The sequence below is a fragment of the Dasypus novemcinctus genome, chromosome 16 (assembly GCF_030445035.2).
Source record: "Dasypus novemcinctus isolate mDasNov1 chromosome 16, mDasNov1.1.hap2, whole genome shotgun sequence".
Lineage (NCBI taxonomy): Eukaryota > Metazoa > Chordata > Mammalia > Cingulata > Dasypodidae > Dasypus > Dasypus novemcinctus.
The window spans coordinates 86,944,945-86,965,740 of NC_080688.1; the positions used below are offsets into that span (position 1 = coordinate 86,944,945).

The 20,796-nt window shown below is 36.5% G+C and overlaps 1 protein-coding gene across 1 annotated transcript in view; it reads right to left on the reverse strand.

Moving 5' to 3' along the window:
* RTTN (rotatin) overlaps nucleotides 1-20,796 on the reverse strand; it is a 201,554-nt gene that overhangs the window by 52,572 nt on the left and 128,186 nt on the right. Inside the window, exons 33-34 of the mRNA XM_004461516.4 lie at nucleotides 10,265-10,454; nucleotides 6,014-6,105 (exon numbers count right to left, since the gene is read on the reverse strand). Coding sequence (XP_004461573.1) covers nucleotides 6,014-6,105; nucleotides 10,265-10,454 — 282 coding nt within the window. The remainder of the gene's footprint in view (nucleotides 1-6,013; nucleotides 6,106-10,264; nucleotides 10,455-20,796) is intronic.

Sequence of the window (20,796 nt, forward strand, 5' to 3'; positions counted from 1 at the left end):
GTCCATCCTCTGGTGGCTTTGTGGCCTTGGGCCAAACATTAAAATTCTCTTAGACAAGTTTTGACAGTTGAATTTGGTGAATCTCCAAAAAAGAAAGATTACATTTTTGAACTAATCCATTCCTGTGGGCGTGAGACCCATTGAGTGGACTATGTCAGGGAGGCGTCACTCAGGTTGAGCCTCTGTCCTCTTGCTGGGTCTTATATACAGGGAGACAGAAAGACACAGAGGAAAAGGGAGCTCTGCCGGTTTTGACCCTGCCACGTGAAGGGGGACTCGAGGACTGCTAGCAGCCAAAGCTTAAGCATGAAGCCCCCAAGAGGCTGGGCCCTCAGAGCCACTCAAGGCTGAAGAGATGAGCCACAGGCCTGATGGTCCACAGCTGAACTGGGAAGAAAGGGAGCAGCCGACACTGGGAGGTGGCTGGAAAGAGACAAGCCCGAGGCTTGGATGTCCACAGCTGAGCTCCAGGAGCCTGGGCTCTGAGAGAGAGCCTGAGGGGAAGGCGGAGACCTCCGCAGGGATCCCCACCTGCATGCCACTGGTGAGAAAGCATCTCTGATGGTGCCTTGATTTGGACTTTGCATGGACTCGGAACTGTAAGCTTTTACTCTATATAAAATTCCCAGTATAAAAGACAACCATTTCTAGTACTTCACATCGGCAGCCCTGTGACAAACTAAGACATAAAATGTTTCTTCATTTATAAAAAGGGTACCTCCCTCAAATGGTACAGATTCAACAATGTAACCCATTGATAGCACTTAACATGGATATCAGCATATAGCAAACTAGGAAATAGTCATTTTGAGGTCCAAAGCTCAAAGAATTGGTGCTCTCCACATACCAAAATTATATAAAATGATCAAATTGTTACCAAAATTAAGAAAATAGATTTTAGTATAAATTTAATACATGAGCCAAACCTATTTTACTTATTTCAGTTATGGATATTTGTTTAATAAAATTACTGAGCCCCTCATTCAAAATGTTTTTATCAATTTTTTTTTAAGTTTGCACTTCTGGTAGTAGTGGCTAAAACTATATACTCATTAATTTGCAAAACTTAAAAATACACTAAAGGGAGCACAAAATGAAAGAAAAATTAAAGAAATATTGATATTTACACTAATTACTTTTTTAAAGTCATAAATATTTACCAAACAGTATACTGTGCACACTAAAAATAAATGTTCTAGTTTTGCCTGCCATTGTATAGATTCTAATGCCACCTACTAAAAATTGGATTAGAAAAAAAGTAATGTTCTACCTATCACTAACCACCAATATCTACACTTTATTAATGAGTCACTATTAAATTTTTATACCGAAAAAATTGTTCTACTACATTGTATTGCAGTCCAGGGGCTTATATGACAATACTGAGGAAACAGGATCTCACTTGTATTTTCCTTCTAATTAAAATACAGAAGATTCTTAGACCCTGGGCAATCCACAAGTAGTTGAAATTTATTTTTAAAAAAACACATCTCTCTCTCTCTCTCCACTATCAGGCAAACTGACATTTCCCAGGCTTTCCTGCGTTCACCACTTACACCCTACTATTGATTCCTGTTAAACTATTTTCTTCTAATAAGCCCCTTAGATTCAGTCCTGCTTAAACTATCCTTGGTAAAGAAAAACAAAAACAAGACAACAACAACAACAACAAAACTTTTTTTTTTTTTAGGTATTGGGCGCCAGGGATTGAACCCAGGACCTCCGATGTGGGAGGCTGGCACCCAACCACTGAACCACGATCAGCTCCCCTATGTTAGTTTTTTGTTTGTTTGCTTGTTGTTTGTTTGGTCTTTTTAGGAGGCACTGGGAACCAAACCTGGGACCTTCCATTTGAGAAGCAGGCACTCAACCACTTGAGCCACATCCTCTCCCTTATACCAAGTTTTAACTACTATCTATCACCAATCAATACATCATTTCTCTGTTGTCAAATGTAAAGTACCAGAAATCTGTTGGCTTTTTTAAAGGTTATTTATTTGGAGTAAAATCTTATAGTTACAAGGCCTAGAGAGTCCAACTCACAGTACCATAAGAGGTATTTTCTCACCAAAGTCTGTTGCCATGTATTGAAGCAAGATGGTTGCCAAATCTCTGTGAGGTTTCAGCCTTTCTCTTCCTCTTCAGCCCCTGTGGGCCCAGCTTCTTCAGATCTCAGCTGTAGGCCTGAGGGCTCCTTTCTTTCCAGGTCTTCTCAGGGGCCCAGGGCTCTGTTCTCTTCAGTTGCAAACTATCAGCTCTCTCTGGGGCCCCAAGATCAAAGTTCTCTCTTCCACGACTACGGAGTTTTTGTGTCTTCTGCTGTGTGTCTTCTTGAGTGAATATCTGTTTATACAGCCCACCAAGGGGTCACACTGGTGACCCCTGGGTCACACACTACTGATGAGATGAATCATTTTAATTTAATACAAAGGGTATCACGCCCAGAGGAAAAGACCAGTTTACAAACATAATCAATACCTCTTTTTGCAATTCATAAATAATATGAAACTGCCCAACCCCTATGTGAGTACTCTGGTAATCGAACTTCAGTCTTCCTCTTGCACTCACTCCAAAGAACCCGACCCACTTTCTGAACTTTTAATGCTTTCAGCACACAACTTAGCATTCGGTTATTTTTAAATTACACTATACTATATGTTCTCAACCAGATTTTTAAACCCTTGGAGGAAGGAACTGAATCCTAACACAAATTTGAATATTTTTTTATCTTCTGGCAAAATGTGTGCATGCACACAAGGGACAAAGTGAGGAGCAATTAAAAACCCATTTCAACTGCTCCTTCCTATTGCATCATTCCTTCTCGTGTAAGCTCTGTGCACCTTAACTAGATCTCTGAATGGCATCCATTACATTTTGCTTTGCAGTGAAAGAGTAAAACATTGTGCCCAACAACTTGTGCTCTGGGGTCAAACATATTTCTGGATTCAAATAATAGCTCTACCAGTTACCAGCCTTCAGACTTGAATGAGATGCTAATTCACCCCTAGCCTCACTCTTCCCTTTTACAAACAGGAGTCGTGAAAATGCCATTCGTAAGCATCGTTTTAGGACTAGGTAGTAAATAACAAGCACTCATATATTTATTTATTATAAATGATTATTAATGATGGCTTTCATTAATGTATTGGGTAATGTTTTTAATCAGCAATTAATCTATATTTGTGGAGTTTGAAAAAAAACAGCTATCAGAGACCATCTGATCATTCTCTTTGCGTCTAAAGACATTCAAATTTTTAAACTTCATTTAAAGCTTTGAAGACCCACGAATAACATTTATCTTTAAATGTTTAAATCAACCAAAACTAAAGCAAAATTGTTTTTCTCTAAATTTGTGCTCCAAAAAGTTTGAAGGAATCATACATCTCATGGAGAAGAGATGAAAAGGAATCACCTTTACCACATACTTAATTTTGACCATTGATAAAACATTTTAAAAATACAGATAGACAACTTCTTTTCAAGAGCAACAGAAAAGACCAAATTCTGGTCACAGAGCAGTTTCTGCACATTGGCATGTCCGGGGCATAATCACCTATCCAGTTTTAATACTTTGGGGAAGTAGAAACTTGATTTTAGGAGGAAAAACAATTAACACCTAAGTCCTCCCACCCTGGAGGAAGAGAACATGGAGCTGGAAAGAGGCCATGTAAAGGGACATTTATAAAGGTGATGCCTACAAGGTGACAAAGACTCCAGTTGCTCCACATGTAATTCAGAAAACACACAGGTCCCAGTCCTTACAAAGCTTACCAGGTAAACTCAACTAAAGCTCTCTAGCAAACACCTCTACAGGCCCTACTGGGGCATGGGCAGCACAGGATAGGTAAAGACCCAGCCGCAGACTGGATGCTAGGACCCAAAGGGGAAGACAGTACTTTCCTTAGAAAGACAAAACAGGGGTGGGAGGTGAATCAATAAACAAAATGTACAAAATGTATCTCTTCTCAATTCTGGGAGATAACTGATCTAGTTCATAATTAACCAGATAAGCTGATGAGCAAGATTTACAGCCACTCACCTTATACCTAAATTTGTAAAATCAACATTTTCTTAAGGAAGTATTAGTTGGTTTGGGTACTGACAGCTTAGGGTTAAAGTAATGCACGTATAATAAAACAGATGTTTCTCTGTTTGGGACAAAGATACATACTATCTCTGGCATGGTAAAGAAAACATGACAACTAGTGGAACTGGGGTAATTAGACAACTTTTTGTGAATAAAAGTCACCAATTTGGTGGCAAACACAAATTCTTCTTTTTGAATCTCCCTACTCCCAAAACAGAAAAGAGAGTTGATTTTGTAAAACTTCTAACAGAAATTGCTAATCTTTTTAGAAAACTATAGGAAATAGGTCTCACATAGGACTGTCTCAGAATTCTTTAAAAAAATTTTTTTAAAGATTCTATTGCTCTATATTTCTAACAGTCTGGGTGACATTCAAATGCAAAAATGTTAATAGAAGTTCTTCTATTTTAATAAAGATTAAAATAACATTTTGGGGAAATATAGTATTTTAAACTCTATGGTGTGTATATTATAAAACAGAGAAATGCGTAAATTTGATTTGCTTTTGCTTTTCATACTTAAGTTTTCTTGTATGGGTAAAAACACCTACAATGACATCTACAAAATATCCAGGATAACTCAAAAGTAAATTAAAGGAGCAGGTGCACCTCAGTGCTTGCATGCCTGCTTCACATGTACGAGGTCCTGGGTTCAATCTCTGGTACCTCCTAAAAAGCAAAAAAAAGTACAACAATTTCTGTTTACTGAGTACGTACATTGGCAAAGAACTGAAAATGTACAAAGATTTCAGGCTAGTCTATAGCCCTTTAAACCAACAAGGCAACCTAAATTTATTTTTTAGTACCTACTGATGCTGACCCTTCTGTGAACTAAATTGTCAATTAATACAACTCACTTTGGTACTTAATCATTTTTTTTTCCTCTTGAGACAAGATACACATGGAAAAGAAAACATGACATTCAGTTGAAACAAGATAATTATCCTACTTTTCCAAAAATTCTAATTTATCCCTAAACACAAATGCTTTTGAGTCTAGGGGAAAAAAAAAACCTCTTAAAACTGTAACAAATACTACTAGTCTCTTGAGAAACTGTAGAAGGTATTAAAAATGCCTGTGTAATTATTATTATCATATAATTACCTATTTTTGCTTCTGGAAAAAGGGGAGTCAAACCATTGCCTTCCTAATAGGTCTTACAACACTGTAATTGTTCCAAAAATACTTTAAAATTAAACGTAATGTTGAGAATAAATGATTTTGTATACAGGAAAAATTATTGAAGCCTACTCTCAGCTCATTAAACGGAAGTATTTGGTATCTAAAACTTTTAAGGAACAAAACAATTATAAATGAATGAACAAATCAAAGAAGGAAGGAAGGAATGAAAGCAGGCAAGTAGGCACACGCTCATTCAAGTATAATGATAATCAGGACCAGATTCAATCTGAAAAGCATTTAGAAATGTGCTTAAAATCATCAGAACCATACTGGTGGGAATCATTTGAATGTGTCAACTTTCCCTAAAATTACCCTGCCCTTAGCAAAATTTCAGAGTAATCAAGCATTTTTAATCAAATGGGATCTTTCTCTTCTTCTATTACTACTAACAAACATCTAGAAACTTTAGTGTTTCTGGTTCTGTCAGAAACAGAGGTTGAAATTTTTCACCTAAAGGGAAATACTCAGACAGTCAATGTAGCTATCACGGGGCAAGGTAGACCCAACTTCATATACAAGTTAACTTCTGAGTGACTTCTTTATACGTAAAGTCAAAACAGGACCTATCATATGTTCATTGTACAAATTAGATAAAATAACTTAAGTAAATATCTGGCAGAGTTCTGCACAGACAGCTCTTCAAGTAAATTATATCTACTTTGTATCCATACTTATCTCCCCCATCGTCTAAATTCAATTTTTTAATAGATTTAAAATAATGTATTTATGCATTCTTTGGAAATACCGTTGTTTCCAAGGTGGCGAGAGAACTTGGATCTCGATCCTGGTTGGACATCCAAGATGGAACCCTCCAAAACTTGAATGAGTCATCTAAACCTATAACAACAGGAAAATTCTTAGCACAGATACTCTCCTGGGTACCATAATGATTACTGGACTCAATCAAGAACAAAGGAAAGAAGTGTGCTAAATTTTGATTATTCTTAATTTACATACAAAGTTTGTTTCACAAAGATTTTGATGATAATTAGTTGATGTAGTGGTTTGATATGGTTATGAATTCCAAAAATAGATATTGGATTATGTTTGTAATCTGGTCTATTACTGGGCGTGACTGAGTTACGATTAGGGCTTTGATTGGGCCATATCACAAGGGCATCGAGTCCCTAGTCCTTTGTGGGTAGGGACTCATAGATAAAAGGCATGGCAAAGGACAGAAGTGGAGCTTTTTATGCAAGGGTTCTTAATGTTGGAGTTTTGATGTTAAGAGTTTGATGCTGAAGCTGGAGCCCCGGGAAGTAATCACACAGAGGAAACAAAAGTAAGCCCTGGGAAAAAAGGAAACTTCAACCCAGAGAGAAGCAAGACCCTGGAAGGGAGGAACCCAGGAAGCCTGAACCCTCGCAGCCATCAGCAGCCATCTTGCTCCAACAGGTGAAAATAGACTTTGGGGAGGGAAGTAACTTATGCTTTATGGCCTGGTATCTGTAAGCAACTACCTCAAATAAATACCCCTTATAAAAACCAACCAATTTCTGGTATTTTGCATCAGCACCCCTTTTGCTAATACAGTTGACTTTGCTTTAACTTAATATAACACAATTTATCTACAAGCAATAGCTCTCAAATTTTAAAGTACATAAGAAATATCCAGCACTTATTAAAGCAGTTTTCTAGGCCCTATTCCCAGAGATTCCAATTCCTTAAATCAGGCTGTGAGCCATGAATTTGCATTTCTAACACGCTAATGGAAGGTGCCACCACTCTTGGTTCAAAGGTCCTGCTTTAAGTAACCCTGATGCAGAGGAATCCATGCAATAGAATGAGTCACTGTTCTAAAAGGGACATTTATGTAGAATGTTAAAAAACTTCAAGAAATGCTATTTTCTTCTTACGCTCTCTAAGAACTGAACAGCAAAGTAAATTTAAAAACCTCATAAATATATATAGAAAGAAGCCCATTAATTATATTAGAGCTACTACAGGGAAAAAAAATCCCTATTTTTCTTCAAAGTAAATGGGTTTATCCTCTAGAAACTAAACAGTAGACTTTGAGATGACTATGAGAAAAAAATGGAAATTACAAACTATTCAGAACTAAGCAGCCCTAAGACCAATAGAGCACGAGGGAGCAAAACTTAAGATGCAGTGAGAACAGTTCTCAAAAGGAAATGTATACCTTAAATCCAATTATGGAAAAATAACTATTTGCAATAACTGAACTTAACTCTCAACTTAAAATGCTAGGGAAAATGATGGAATTAGAAGAAAGTAATAGAAATATTAGCAGAAATTGATGAAACAGAAAACAAACCCAAAACAATACAGTTAATCAGTAAAATCAAAGGTCCTTTTTAAGTATCATTAAAATAGACAAATCTTTGGCATGTATGATCTTTAAAAAGAAACTACAAACTAACATTAGGAACAAAAATGAAGGTATAACTACATTTGAACAACCAGATACAACGGAATATTCTTTTAAAATAAAACTTTAGAATTGATGTACAATATAGAAAACCTAAATAAACACAAGAACACAGATGCAATTGAATTGACTGACAAATAGCTTTCCTTTAAAAGGCAGTAGACTGGGATCTGATGTGGCTCAGTGGTTGAGTGCCGGCCCACATATGAGGTCCTAGGTTCAACCTCTGGTCCCAGTCCCTCAAAAAAAAAAAAAAGGCAGTAGGCCAACACAACTCTACATATACATTAGAGAATTAGGTAAATCTCATCTGAAATAATCTATTCTAGCTTGAAAAAGATGGAAACTAACCCAAGCCATTTTATGAGGTTTTGTCAGATCCTGATACCCAAACCAGACGAAGAGAGCAGAGAAAGAGACCGTTCTTACTTGCATAAACAGATAAAAAAATTGCCAAATAGATTATCAAAAAGATCTAATCTCACAATTGTAAGGCAGTTTAATGTTAGAAAACGTAACATAATTCATTAGGTATTAAAGAACTGAAAATTCTCTAATCAAATGACCCAAAAACATGGTAAATTCCAATATCCATTAATTACTTTAAAAACAAAATTAAAAAAAAAAAAGAAGCAAGTAATCAAACAAAAATAATGAATGATAAACCATAAGACCTCTTAGTCAACTGGAAATAGATCAAGGGAATTTAGTGGAACTAGGCAGTAAATATCTTACTTAATGGTGAAAAACATGAACATCAGAAGCGTTAAAGGACTAGGAGGACAAAGATGCCCGTTACTGCTGTCTAGTCTTGTTACTCAATGCTGTACAATGGAATAAAACTAGAACTAGACAAATGAATCTCACCATCTCCATAAAGTAGGAATCCAAGAGTCTCACCTTTATTTTTATACAAATAAAGGAGAGGGAAAAACTCTTCTTTACAATAGCCAATTAGTAAATGCAGAAGGAATGCAGAATCAGAGGAGTCACCATTTGTCAGCCATTAAAATAACTGAGAAAAGAGCCATCAATAGATGCTAAAACTAATGGATGAAAGAGTCTCGAAGTATGTCCACACAAGATACATTTTTTTTTAAGATTTATTATTACCTTTTATTTATTTCTCTCCCCTCCCCCCCCCCCCCAGGTGTCTGCTCTTTGCACAAGATACTTTTTAAGTACAAATGGCAAAACTTTATAGTGGAAAATCCTGATAGGAACCACTCTAACTAAATGATCAAAGATCACATTGCTCCCACAGGGCTAATCAACAGCAGGAGCCTCCTGATGTGACACACTGAGAAAAACCCGGCACCATTTCTGGGGTATTCCTGTCAAAAGTGCATAGTCTGATTCTAACCAAGAGGAAACATCAGGCATACCCAGCCTGGAGACATTCTACAACATAACTGGTCTATTCTTTTCATGAATGCCAATGACATGAAATACAGAGGACTCAGGAACTACCTAGACTAAGGAGACTAAAAAGACATGACAGCTGAACGCAACACATGAGCTTGTTTTTTCTATAGAAGACATTATTGGGACAAAATGTCAAGGGGGTCTACAGAACCCAGTATTTACTCAATGCTAACCTTCTGATTTTAATAGTTGGGCTATAGTTATATAAGAGAATTTTTTGTGTTTAGGAAATTCACAGTATTTGGAGATAATGAAACTTCAAGTCTGCTACTTACTCTTTAATGGTTCAAAAATATACATATATGCATATATAAAAATAAGTAAATAAGTAAATTTTATTTATATACACATAAAAATATATACACATAAGGTTAGAAATATATGGTTAGAAATATAGGAAAGTGTTAATATTTGGGAAATATGGGTGAAGAATATCTGGGAGTTCTTTGAACTATTCTTGTACCTTTTCTATGTGAAATTATATCAAAAAATTTTCAGTTACTTAAAAAAACCTTTTATTAAAATTTGTTTATTATCTGAGACATAATTATCATTATTTATGTATGTGTTAAGATCTTATACTTAGCAAATCCAAGAAAATCTATGAGCAGATAGAACTAAAAAGATTTCAGCAAGATATTCTGGCGAGTAACATACCAAAAATAAATTGATTCTTTATACATTAGCAAAAACAAGCTAAAAATTTTAGTGTGAAAAGATCTTACTCAGAAGAAAAAAACAACTGCAGATTAACTAGGCATGAACTTTCCAAAAAAGTTTAAGACATTAGTAAAGAAAAAAAAATTATAAAACTTTACTGAAGGGCATAAAATAATTTATGAAATATTACTGAAATGTCAAAAATTGTTTCCATAAAGAATTTATAACAGGAAAATGCTTAGTCAATGTTTAGTGACAGAAGAGAATACAAAAATGTACATACATCAACATAATTATGTAAAACCAAAACTATGCAGAGAAAGAAGATGGAAAGAAAGTATACCCGAACATAATTTGGTAGTCTCTGGGTAGTGGGACTAGGAAGGAAAGCTTTCCCAATATACTTTTCACTATTTTCCAAATATCTTGTAACAAGCACATGCTTTTAAAAGTTAAAAAAGTGACATTTTGTCAAAGACATAAATACATTTACCATTGTATTTACCATTTAAATGTATTTACCATTTAAATCATTGCCTTCTGGAGCTCGAGCAAAAGCAGAGCAACTCAGATCAAATGTATACCGTTCTAGGTAACAATGCTTCACCATCTGATACAAATGTTCATAGAAATGACAGTGATATAAAAGTGCCTGAAGGGCCGGTTTTCCTACAAGCGACAGGCCAGAATCCTCATCATGGACACAGGGTCCCTGTGCAGAAAGGGGAGAGAAAAAGAAAGAATGGTGGTTTATTACATAATTTCTCCAAAAGTATCCACTGCTTGCTAACATTCCCCCAAAGAAACTAATGAACCCAGAGGCTCCCGTGCCCCTTCACTCTGCCCCATCCTTCCACGGTTATGAGTAGCATGATGGGGACAAAGTTTTCATAATCCTCTAAAACTTCCTTGCCTAAAATCCCCTCGAGGCAGAAGGCTGATCTATACTACCCCTTGAAAGGCCATTTATCTTGAAATGTTCCTATGAAATAGTATAGCTTTAACCAAGTAATTATATACTTAAGCCACAAAAACAAAGCAGTATAAGGTACAGAAACGTGATAAATACTAAAATATTTGAAGTAATGTGCTCCACGTAATTTACTTTTGTATCTATTACCAAAGAGTCTAATAAAATGAAAATGGCTCATCGACATCCACAGTAAAATCTGCTTATCATTTTACTTCTCATTGAATGAATCCTGCCAAGGAAAGAGAAAAGTACACACACACACAACTGCTTCCAGGAGCATGAGAAGAATTTACCATTTTATAATTTAAAATTTTTGTACTTTTCTTCAAATAATTTTTCACACTGCCACTTACTACTTTTCCTGGACTTCCCAATGCAAAAGGCAAGCAATCAGGAATTATTTTGAGTTTGCAAATAATCTCACCAGCTTAAAAATTTTTTATTTTCTGGAAAATGATAATCAACTTTTTTAAGTAACAATTTTAAACAGACCATTAAAAAGAGAGAAAAATAGAAAATAGAAAATAGAAATCTAAGTGGCAACAAGAAAGGCATGCTCAAAAAAGATATTCAAAGTTTAACTTCTAGACTTGTGTGTGTCCTTCTCTCATCCCTCCCCATCACCAAGAGAATATGGAAGTTAAAATGTACTATTCAGGAAGATAAAGTACCTCGCAAAATATTGTTAACTTCTTTAACAATATTTCCATTAGCACTTGTTTTAAGGATATTATAAACAATATTATATCAATTATAATTGTCCTTGCTGTGTTCTAAGAAATCTACCCAACAGTACGAACTTAACTCTTCATAAATGAAGCCATTTGCATTAGAAAAAAAGACTATTTAATGAAGAGTCAGCAGATGACAGTCATTGCTGTTGTCATTTTTAGATTTAGAGGTCTGGAAGAAGGAGGTAAAGCAGGCAGGACAAGGAGAACACAATGATATGGCTCTGCTTATTAATTATGGTCTATGTCTCAGTCAATGTGGCCCTAAATGCATTCTAGGGCAAAGTAATTTATCCAAAACCATGGAGACAATCTTAATAGGAAGAGCTTCAAAAGAATCTATCTTTTAAGCAACCTATAACACTGTTAAATATACAAAGTATATCTTACATACAAAGAGATTCATAGTAGTTGATTAACATCAAAAATTAAAGCCTATTTATAATAATTCTGGGAAGGAATTTACAAGTAAGATGAGAATTCAACTAAATTCAGCTGAGATTACCAGCTTAACTGCAACTACTTAACAACTCCATAAATCAATAAACTTTAGTTTTTTGTACAAATTAATCAAACACTATATTTCCTAAATATATTTCACAGCAATGCCCAAAACAGTTTTAAAATAGTTTATTAGACAGATTATGTAAAATTATTCAAAAGTTTAATTTTTGCAAAATTCTGTCGATATAACTGCTTTCTGGACGAGTTACAGCCACTGTCCTAAATTCACAAAGGTTTTAACAAAAGAAAAAGGATGGAAAGTCTATAAATCTTATAAACTAAAAAAAAAAAAAAGGATTTACAGCTCTCCATTAGCTCTTAAATCTGCAGCTTATTCTGTAAAGATTTGTTGTGGCTAATGTTTATTTATACCATCTGCCAGAAGGAAAGGTGTTCCAAAACCACTGACTTCTAAAATCCATCTTTCTTATGTATTTTCAAAATATGTAAGAAAGTATATTGGTAGATATGACAGAAATCTGAGTAATTTTTCTATAGACATGTATAATTATCACTGTGTTAAAAAATCTAATTTACCCACCTAATCATACTTACCCTTCAATAAAAAAAATTCTAATAAATTTTAAAACTTCCTTTCTCTAGTTTTTACTAATTAAAGAGAAAAGAAAAACAGATTTAGAAAACAAAGATATCAAAGGAAGTTATAATAAGAGATATGAATTACATAATTAAATCTACCTATGTTTCAGAACCTGATTTTTTGTTCAGTTTAAGTTTTTAAATTTTAGAACCAGATTTTTTTTTCTCTGCCTATATGTTATGGTAAAAATTAAGATTTAAGAAGCTAAACTAATTTTGATATGAACAAAGAACTAATAAACACAGGTAAAAATAATCTTTATACAGATCAACCATTTTACAGATAATCCATGTTTTTAAAATCTGAGGCTTGTTTGCATTCAACATCTTAAATGAGTATGTAAACTAAGAATGCCATTTTAACATATGTCCAAGCAAAAATAAATTATGATAAAAACATTCAGGTTACAATAAGCCCTCAGTTATGGGGGTGGAGAGTCACTCTGGTTTTGCCACCCTACCTAAGTACAAAACACTCCATGATCTGGGCAGTTTGCTGTTCTCCAATTTCTCTATACTGAGCCCTCCATGAATCCTTCAGACATTTCACTACAGAATGATTTTCTGGGAAGAAAAGAAAAAGAAATAAAAAACCTCACAGAATAGTTAGCTGGTTTAGTTTCCCAGCCGCTAAAACAAAAACTACCATACAGGGAAGCAGATCTGGCTCAACGGATAGAGCATCCACCTACTACATGGGAGATCCAGGGTTCAAACTCAGGGCCTCCTGACCCTGAGCTGGCCCATGCACAGTGCTGATGCACGCAAGGAGTGCCATGCCACACAGGGGTGTCCCCCACATAGGGGAGCCCCACGTGCAAAGAGTGTGCCCTGTAAGGAGAGCTGCCCAGAGCAATAAAAGCGCAGCCTGCCCAGGAGTGGCATGGCACACACGGAGAGCTGACACAGCAAGATGACGCAACAGGGATACACATTCCTGTGCTGCTGACAAGAATACAAGTGGACACAGAAGAACACACAGAGAATGGACACAGAACACAAACAACTGGGGGAGAAAAAGCGGGAGGGGAGAGAAATAAACAAATAAATGCAATAAATGCACCACAGCCCATTTAAAAATAAACAAACAAACAAAAACTACCATACAAAGGGATGGCTTAACAGGAATTTATTGGCTCGTGGTTTCAGAGGCTAGAAGGTTTGCTTCCTCCCAGAGTCATTATCTTCTGGATGGCTGGCAATCTTTGGGGCTCCTTGGCTTTTCGGTCACAAGACAATGCACATGGCATCTTTTCCTTTCTCTTCTGGCTTCTATTGACTTCCAGCATCTGGCTGTTCCTGTGGCTTCTCTTTCAGTGTCCAATTTTCTTTGCTCATAAAGACTTCGGCCAATTTGGGTAAAAGCCCTCCTTCATTCCGTTTAGGCACACCTTAACTCATAACATCTTCAAAGGTCCTATTTACAAATGGGTTCATACTCACAGGACAAGGGGTTGGGACCTGAGCATACCTTTTGTGGGGGACATGATTCCATTCCCAAGACTGGCACAATGTGAAGTGCATGGAAACACAAGCTATACTTCAAAGCAAAACTTACTGAAACAGTTATGTATACAGGCCATCCTCATTTCCTCATTTGCAAGTCATTCTTCCACTTGCTCCCATCTAGCTCTGCCTGCCATCACCAATCCACTAAAACTGCTCCTTAAAATTCAATCACCTCCATGTAGACAGAACTAACAGAGAGGGTGCTGCACCAGCAAGATTTGATATAGCTGACCATTCCTTCCTAATCTAGTCCATGGAGTTAAATATCAAGTACATGTCAATGACTTCAAAATGTATGTCTTTAGGGAAGCAGATATGGCTCAAGTGACTGGGCTCCTGTCTACCACATGAGAGGTCCTAGGTTCGATTCCTGTTACCTCCTGGAGAAGACAAGCAAGACAGAGAGCTGCCATGATGGGCAGGTGTGGCAAGCTGATGCAACAAGATGATGTAACACAGAGACACAAAGAGGAAAGACAATAAGAGATACAACAAAGCAGGGAGCTGAGGTGGCTCAAGTGCTTGAGTGCTTTTCTCCCACGTGGGAGGGCCCAGGTTCAGTTCCCGGTGCCTCCCAAAGAGAAGATGAGTGCATACAGCAAATGGACACAAGGAGCAGATAGCGAACACAAACAACGGGGGTGGGGAGGGGGAGGAGGAGGGAGGAATAAATAAAATAAGTCTTAAAAAAAAAAAAGTATGTTTTCAGTCTACATCTCTTCTACCTGCTCATCTCCAGTCTTCCCCATATCTGTGAATGGCAAGGCATTCTAATGTGATGAAAAAGTTCATACTGCCTTTTTCAATTCAATCCCTAATTTTATAGACTCTGCTCATAATTCTTCTTAGCCTTTCCATATTGAAAAATCCTAGTACGTTTACTCTGTCCTGGCCCATGTCCTTTACTACAAACTCTCTGAACATACTAGTTGCCGTTTTCTGGTCTTGGTTGAACCAGATCTTTTGTGATATACAATAATCAAAACTTCCCCCAATATTCTAATAGAAGCACTATAATTTTATATAAATATAGAATGACATTTTCCGTATTGAAACTGTTTGAAGCCCAGCATTCTGCTGACCTGATGAAAACAGTTTACTTTGCTCATGATACCAGGAAATATCACTTTCCTGGGGTAAGTCTTTTATTGTATGATAAATTTGAGTATTTTTATCCCTCTCTAGGTAGTCTTGTATTTGCCAATATTAAAGAGTGCTCAATACATCTTCTACTCATACAAAACAAAGTACAAGACTGTTTTGTAATTTTAACAATCTTGTCACAATTCTTCCCTTCCTACAAGATTTATATTAAATTAAATTTACATAGAAATGACAGATGAAAGCATACCAAATTTCTTTTCCTCTTCTTCTTCTTCTCATTTTGTATAACTCCTCCCTCCACCTTGTTTTCTTTATTCTCTACCACAGGTCAACAGGTCAAAGAATACATAAGACTCTTAAACATTATCCTATGTAAATTATCCTCGTAATTTGGTTACGAGGTAAATATTATATGTCCCTTCTGCACTTTTTAAAAACTGATTTCTATTAGAAAATATCACTATTTTAATGTTCCTCTAAATGCGGTAAAAACCAGCTGTCAAAATGACCTCAGTAGATGTTTAAGGACTAGATGTGAAAATAAATATTAATTTTATTTATTCTATAAAAGGTATAATTCTAATAAAGTTTAAAGTAGTTGCTTTCTCTCAATCCCTCCAGCAAGCATTTTAAACATTATCTGAGTAATTTTATTTATACTATTAATTTGAACAATCAAGAAATGCTTTCTTAAGTAAAGGCAAATTTTGGCTAGGTGCCAAAGAGTCACCATAATTTACAGCTAAAATAGAGACTGAATCAGTAATATTTTAATGATGAATGAATTAGAAAATTCTGCTTGCACTTTTTATGTTTTCCTATATTATTAGTTTTTAAAGTTCTATAGGAAGAATTGTAATGATGGATCCTGTTTTACTTGGTTTTTGATAATAAACAGTTAAAAACTTTAGAATGACAAAAACAAAAATTTTTTTTTTTAAGATTTTATTTATTTATTTCTCCCCCCCATCTCCCACCCCAGCTGTCTATTCTCTGCGTCTTCTTGCTGCGTGTTCTTCTTTGTCTGCTTCTGTTGTTGTCAGCAGCACGGGAATCTGTGTTTTTGTTGTGTTTTGTTGTGTCGTCTTGTTTGTCAGCTCTCCATGTGTGCAGCGCCATTTCTGGGCAGGCTGCATTTTCTCCCACGCTGGATGGCTCTCCTTACAGGGTGCACTCCTTGCACATGGGGCTCCCCGACGCAGGGACACTCCTGTGTGGAACGGCACTCCTTGCGCGCATCAGCACTGTGCATGGGCCAGCTCCACACGGGTCAAGGAGGCCCGGGGGTTTGAACCGCGGACCTCCCATGTGGTAGGAGGACACCCTAGCCATTGGGCCAAGTCCGCTTCCCAACAAAAATGTTTCTGATAGGCTCCCCATTTTTGATGCATTGACCCAATTTTGCCTTTTTCCTTCTTGTATAAATATGTAGCAATAAATCCATCCCTTGTTAATGCCCCCAATCTTCTAACTCTGTGCTTGTATCAGAGCAGCTTGATTTTTCTAAAAGACGACACCACAAGCATTCTGACTGTCTCTCTTTAAATCTCCAGAGAGTCATCCAAAACTACCTGAAAACACACTACATTTGAGAAATGAATTTGCTTTCCAATTATCAAAAAGATCTACTGCATAACTCTCTCTCCCTTCCAACCTCTTCCACCCCATCCTATCCCTCAGCCTTAGCAACCAGATGGAAACTCACTTACCTCTTAGCATTGAACCTATCAATCTACCTGCATTAGTGTTCATACTCTGTAGTTTCCCCTTTTACACTGGAGGGCCTGTTTCTAAAGACAATGTTACTCTAGAGTCCATCAACTCTCTTTTGCAGACTTCATTTCTACAATTTTATTTCTCCTATATCAAATGTTTCTTCCCTTTACACTAGAAAATATTCCAAAGCTCTACATGATTTTAAGAATCACCTGAGGCACTTAATAAACAAACTCCCTAGGCCTTTCTCCTGGAGATTCTAAATGAGTGGGACTAGAAAGGAAGTTATTTTTCAAAAGTTCCCTAGAAGAAACTCTTCACCATGCGAGTGGAAAGCATTCTTAGCATATTCCCATAGTCAGACCAACAAGTCTTAACATCATTCACCTGAGGAGGAAAAATCCTCCCTTCTGCCTCCCACCAACTCCTGTCATTTCTCTGCTCCTGTTAGGACAGAAAGGTACTTCATTGCTCACATTTATTGTCTCTACTCCCATTATCAACATATTCTTTGGCCACCTTCTGTTACTTTCCAAAAAAGAAAAATCAAAAACCCCGCCTCTGAAGAAGGTCATCAGCAAGCTCTGTGTAGGCCTTGCTGCTTTAGCCTCACCACATCTCTCCTCTTTGGAGTAAGCACTTTCTCTGGCTCACATGACAGCAGTCTCCTCGGCCTTGCTGATCACTTCTTCTCAATGTTCTTTATGGCTCTGAGAGCCACTGCCTCTCTTCGATGTCTATTTCCTCCTTTGCTGCTGATTCTTCAACACCGAAGTGTCCCAAGGTTCAATCCTGTGTGTTCTTCTCTTTCCTTAGATAATTCTAACCCTTCTCTCTCCTTAGATAATTCTACCCAATCACATAACTTAATGTGCCACTAGCATGCACAGCAACTAGGAACAGGGACTTCGGGAGCAGCCTGCATAGGTGAGAATCTCAGTGTCAAGCCTTCAGAGCTAAGTTTGTGGGCAAGTCATCTAACCTCGTGTCCATTTCCTCATATGTAAGATGAGGATAACTGTACCTATCTAACAGGGTTGTATGAGGATGATGTGAGTTAATATACAAACATTCACAGTGTCCGGTGCATAACGAAAACTACATAAGACTTTGTTATTATTATAGACCCTCGCTCCCCAGGTTCATAAATCCAGCCCCTTTAGATATCCAGTAGACTTTGTATCTCAAACATATAAAAAGCAAAGAACTCTTGATTTTGCTCACAAATCCGCTTCTCCCCTGGTCTTCCCTAGGTCAGTAGATGATACCACAATCTGAAAAGACATTCAAGCTAGAAGCCTGGACGTTATGCTTGATTTCTCACTTTTCCTCATTCCTTGAATCCAATCCATCAACAGGTCTTGTTGGCTCAACCTCCAACATATACATTCATTATTCTCTCCTGCCTGGACTTCGTCCTAGTGTCTTAGCTGATTGGCCTGTGTCTTCTCTGGTCCTATTGTAATTCACACTCCATAGCACACCCAAAGTGATTTTCTGAAATGTTTGTCACTACTTGTGCTTTAAAACACTCTAATGGTTTAGAAATACAATTGGATTAAGATCCAAAGTCTTTACCAGGTCCACTACATGACCTGGAATTTGCAAACAATAGTAAATCCCAGTAACAGCTACATATCTTAAACTTCATTATCCCTAATTTTGATAAGAAAACATCTGGGAAGCGGACTTGGCCCAGTGGATAGGGCGTCCATCTACCACATGGGAGGTCCGCAGTTCAAACCCCGGGCGTCCTTGACCCATATGGAGCTGGGCCATGCGCAGTGCTGATGCACTGCAAGGAGTGCGGTTTCATGCAGGGGTGTCCCACACGTAGGCAAGCCCCACACCCAAGGAGTGTGCCCTGTAAGGAGAGCCGCCCAGCGTGAAAGAAAGTGCAGCCTGCCCAGGAATGGCGCTGCGCACACAGAGAGCTGACACAACAAGATGATGCGACAAAAAGAAACACAGATTCCTGTGCTGCTGATAACAACAAAAGTGGACAAAGAAGAACATGCAGCAAAATGGACACAGAGAGCAGACAACGGGGGGTTGGGTGAGGTGGAAGGGGAAGGGGAGAGAAATAAACTAAAAAAAAAAAATCAGTAAAAAAGATCCTCCTACTAAAGTGCTAATGGAAATGTGAATTGTACAGTTTTGTGGAAAGCAAATTGGGAACATGTATTAAAGTGAAAATACTTATATCCTTTGATGTAGCAAACCTATCCCTAGAAATCTAATTTATAGAAATAAATGTTTTATTACAGAAAGATAGCTACACACAGATGTTTAAAGGTATATTGATTACAGAGGCTAAGTGAGAATACCCATCAATCCATCAAAATAGGAATAATTGAGTAAATTATGATAATTTTGTGAAATACAATGCAGTTATTTTTAAAAATGAATTAAGAGTTATGCCAGTTGATTTAGACAAATTTTCACTAATACTATTTTAAAAAGAAAAGCAAGACACAGACATGTGTATAAAACAATCGCAGTTTTGTAAAACCATAGCATAACTCCCTCTATACATGTCAACGTCTATATGTATTAATCTATACTTTGGTAGAGGGGTATGTGTGCTTACTGATGATCATCTGAGCATGGAAAAACAGGAAAGGATATATATTAAGACTATTAACATGAGTTGATGACTGATAGGGAGAGATTTAAAATAAAGGTTGGAAGTATTTTAAAATGCTATGGCTTACAAAGTACTAAAAAGAAAGCTACAGAATCTATGAAGAGGAATCTGGAGTTGAAATGGAGGCCAATTTTCCCAAAAGAACCAGAGAGGGTTCTAGATTTTGATAAGGCAATGATGCTTCTGTTTAAGAGCTGGCTTCTGACCTGATAATCCTCCATATAAAGGGCTTTCAAACAGCACTAATGGTACCTAAATTTTAAACAGACAAGAAAAATAAGATGAGTTAGACAGAGAAGTTTACAAAATGAAAAACAACAGAGTAAACAAATAAAAAGGGACCCAAGAATAAAAAGCAATCACTCTGAGTATTAATAACTAACACTATAAGTAAAAAACACTCCAATTAGAATTATGAGCAATTCAAGAAGAAATTATATTCACAAAACACAGGGAGGACACTAAGAAAGATGAACAACTACAAAATAGGATGAAGTTCTTAGAAATTAAAAATATGATTTTAAATTCAAAAAATTCAATAGAAGAGTTAGAAGACAATATCAAGTTAAATATCCCAGAAAAGAGTACAAGATAGACTGATATGGGAAATGTAAAAGAAAAGGAGATAAAGAGAATCCATTCAAGAGGCCTAAAATGGGACTCAAAAATGAAAGATAAAACAGAACCAAGAAAAAGGAAAAGTCATGTTTAAAAGAAGTAAACATAAAAAAATTAGTCAGAGCCAAGAAGATTTAAAACTTTCAAATCTTCAAATTAAGAAGCTTAATGAGCAGCAAGCAAGAAAAATAAGAAAACACCATCATAAAATTCTGGAACATCAAGGATAAAGAGAAGCTGCTAAAAGAAAAAGTCTGCCATAAAGAAGTGAAAAGAATCATATGGGTATTAGTAGTAGTGGACAAGAAGACTATGTGGCAAAATTCTTATAAGGAAAGATTTTCTATCTAATATCTAGTAACCAGCCAAATTATCAAGCCAGGGAAATTAAAAACATTATTGAATATGCAAGAACTCAAGAAGTTTCTCTCATGTATTTGCTATTACATATGAGTACAATCATCTTGAGGATGGTTTCCAGGAAAAGGGGTTCTAACTGCAGAGAAAGGATGACACTTAGAAAATCTTGAGATATGATCTAGAGTCACAATACAAGAAAAAAAAATTCCAAGCAAAAAATTACCCAAATCAGTTTCTTAAAATCATTCAAACACACGTGCACAAACACAATGTGCACACATACACACACACA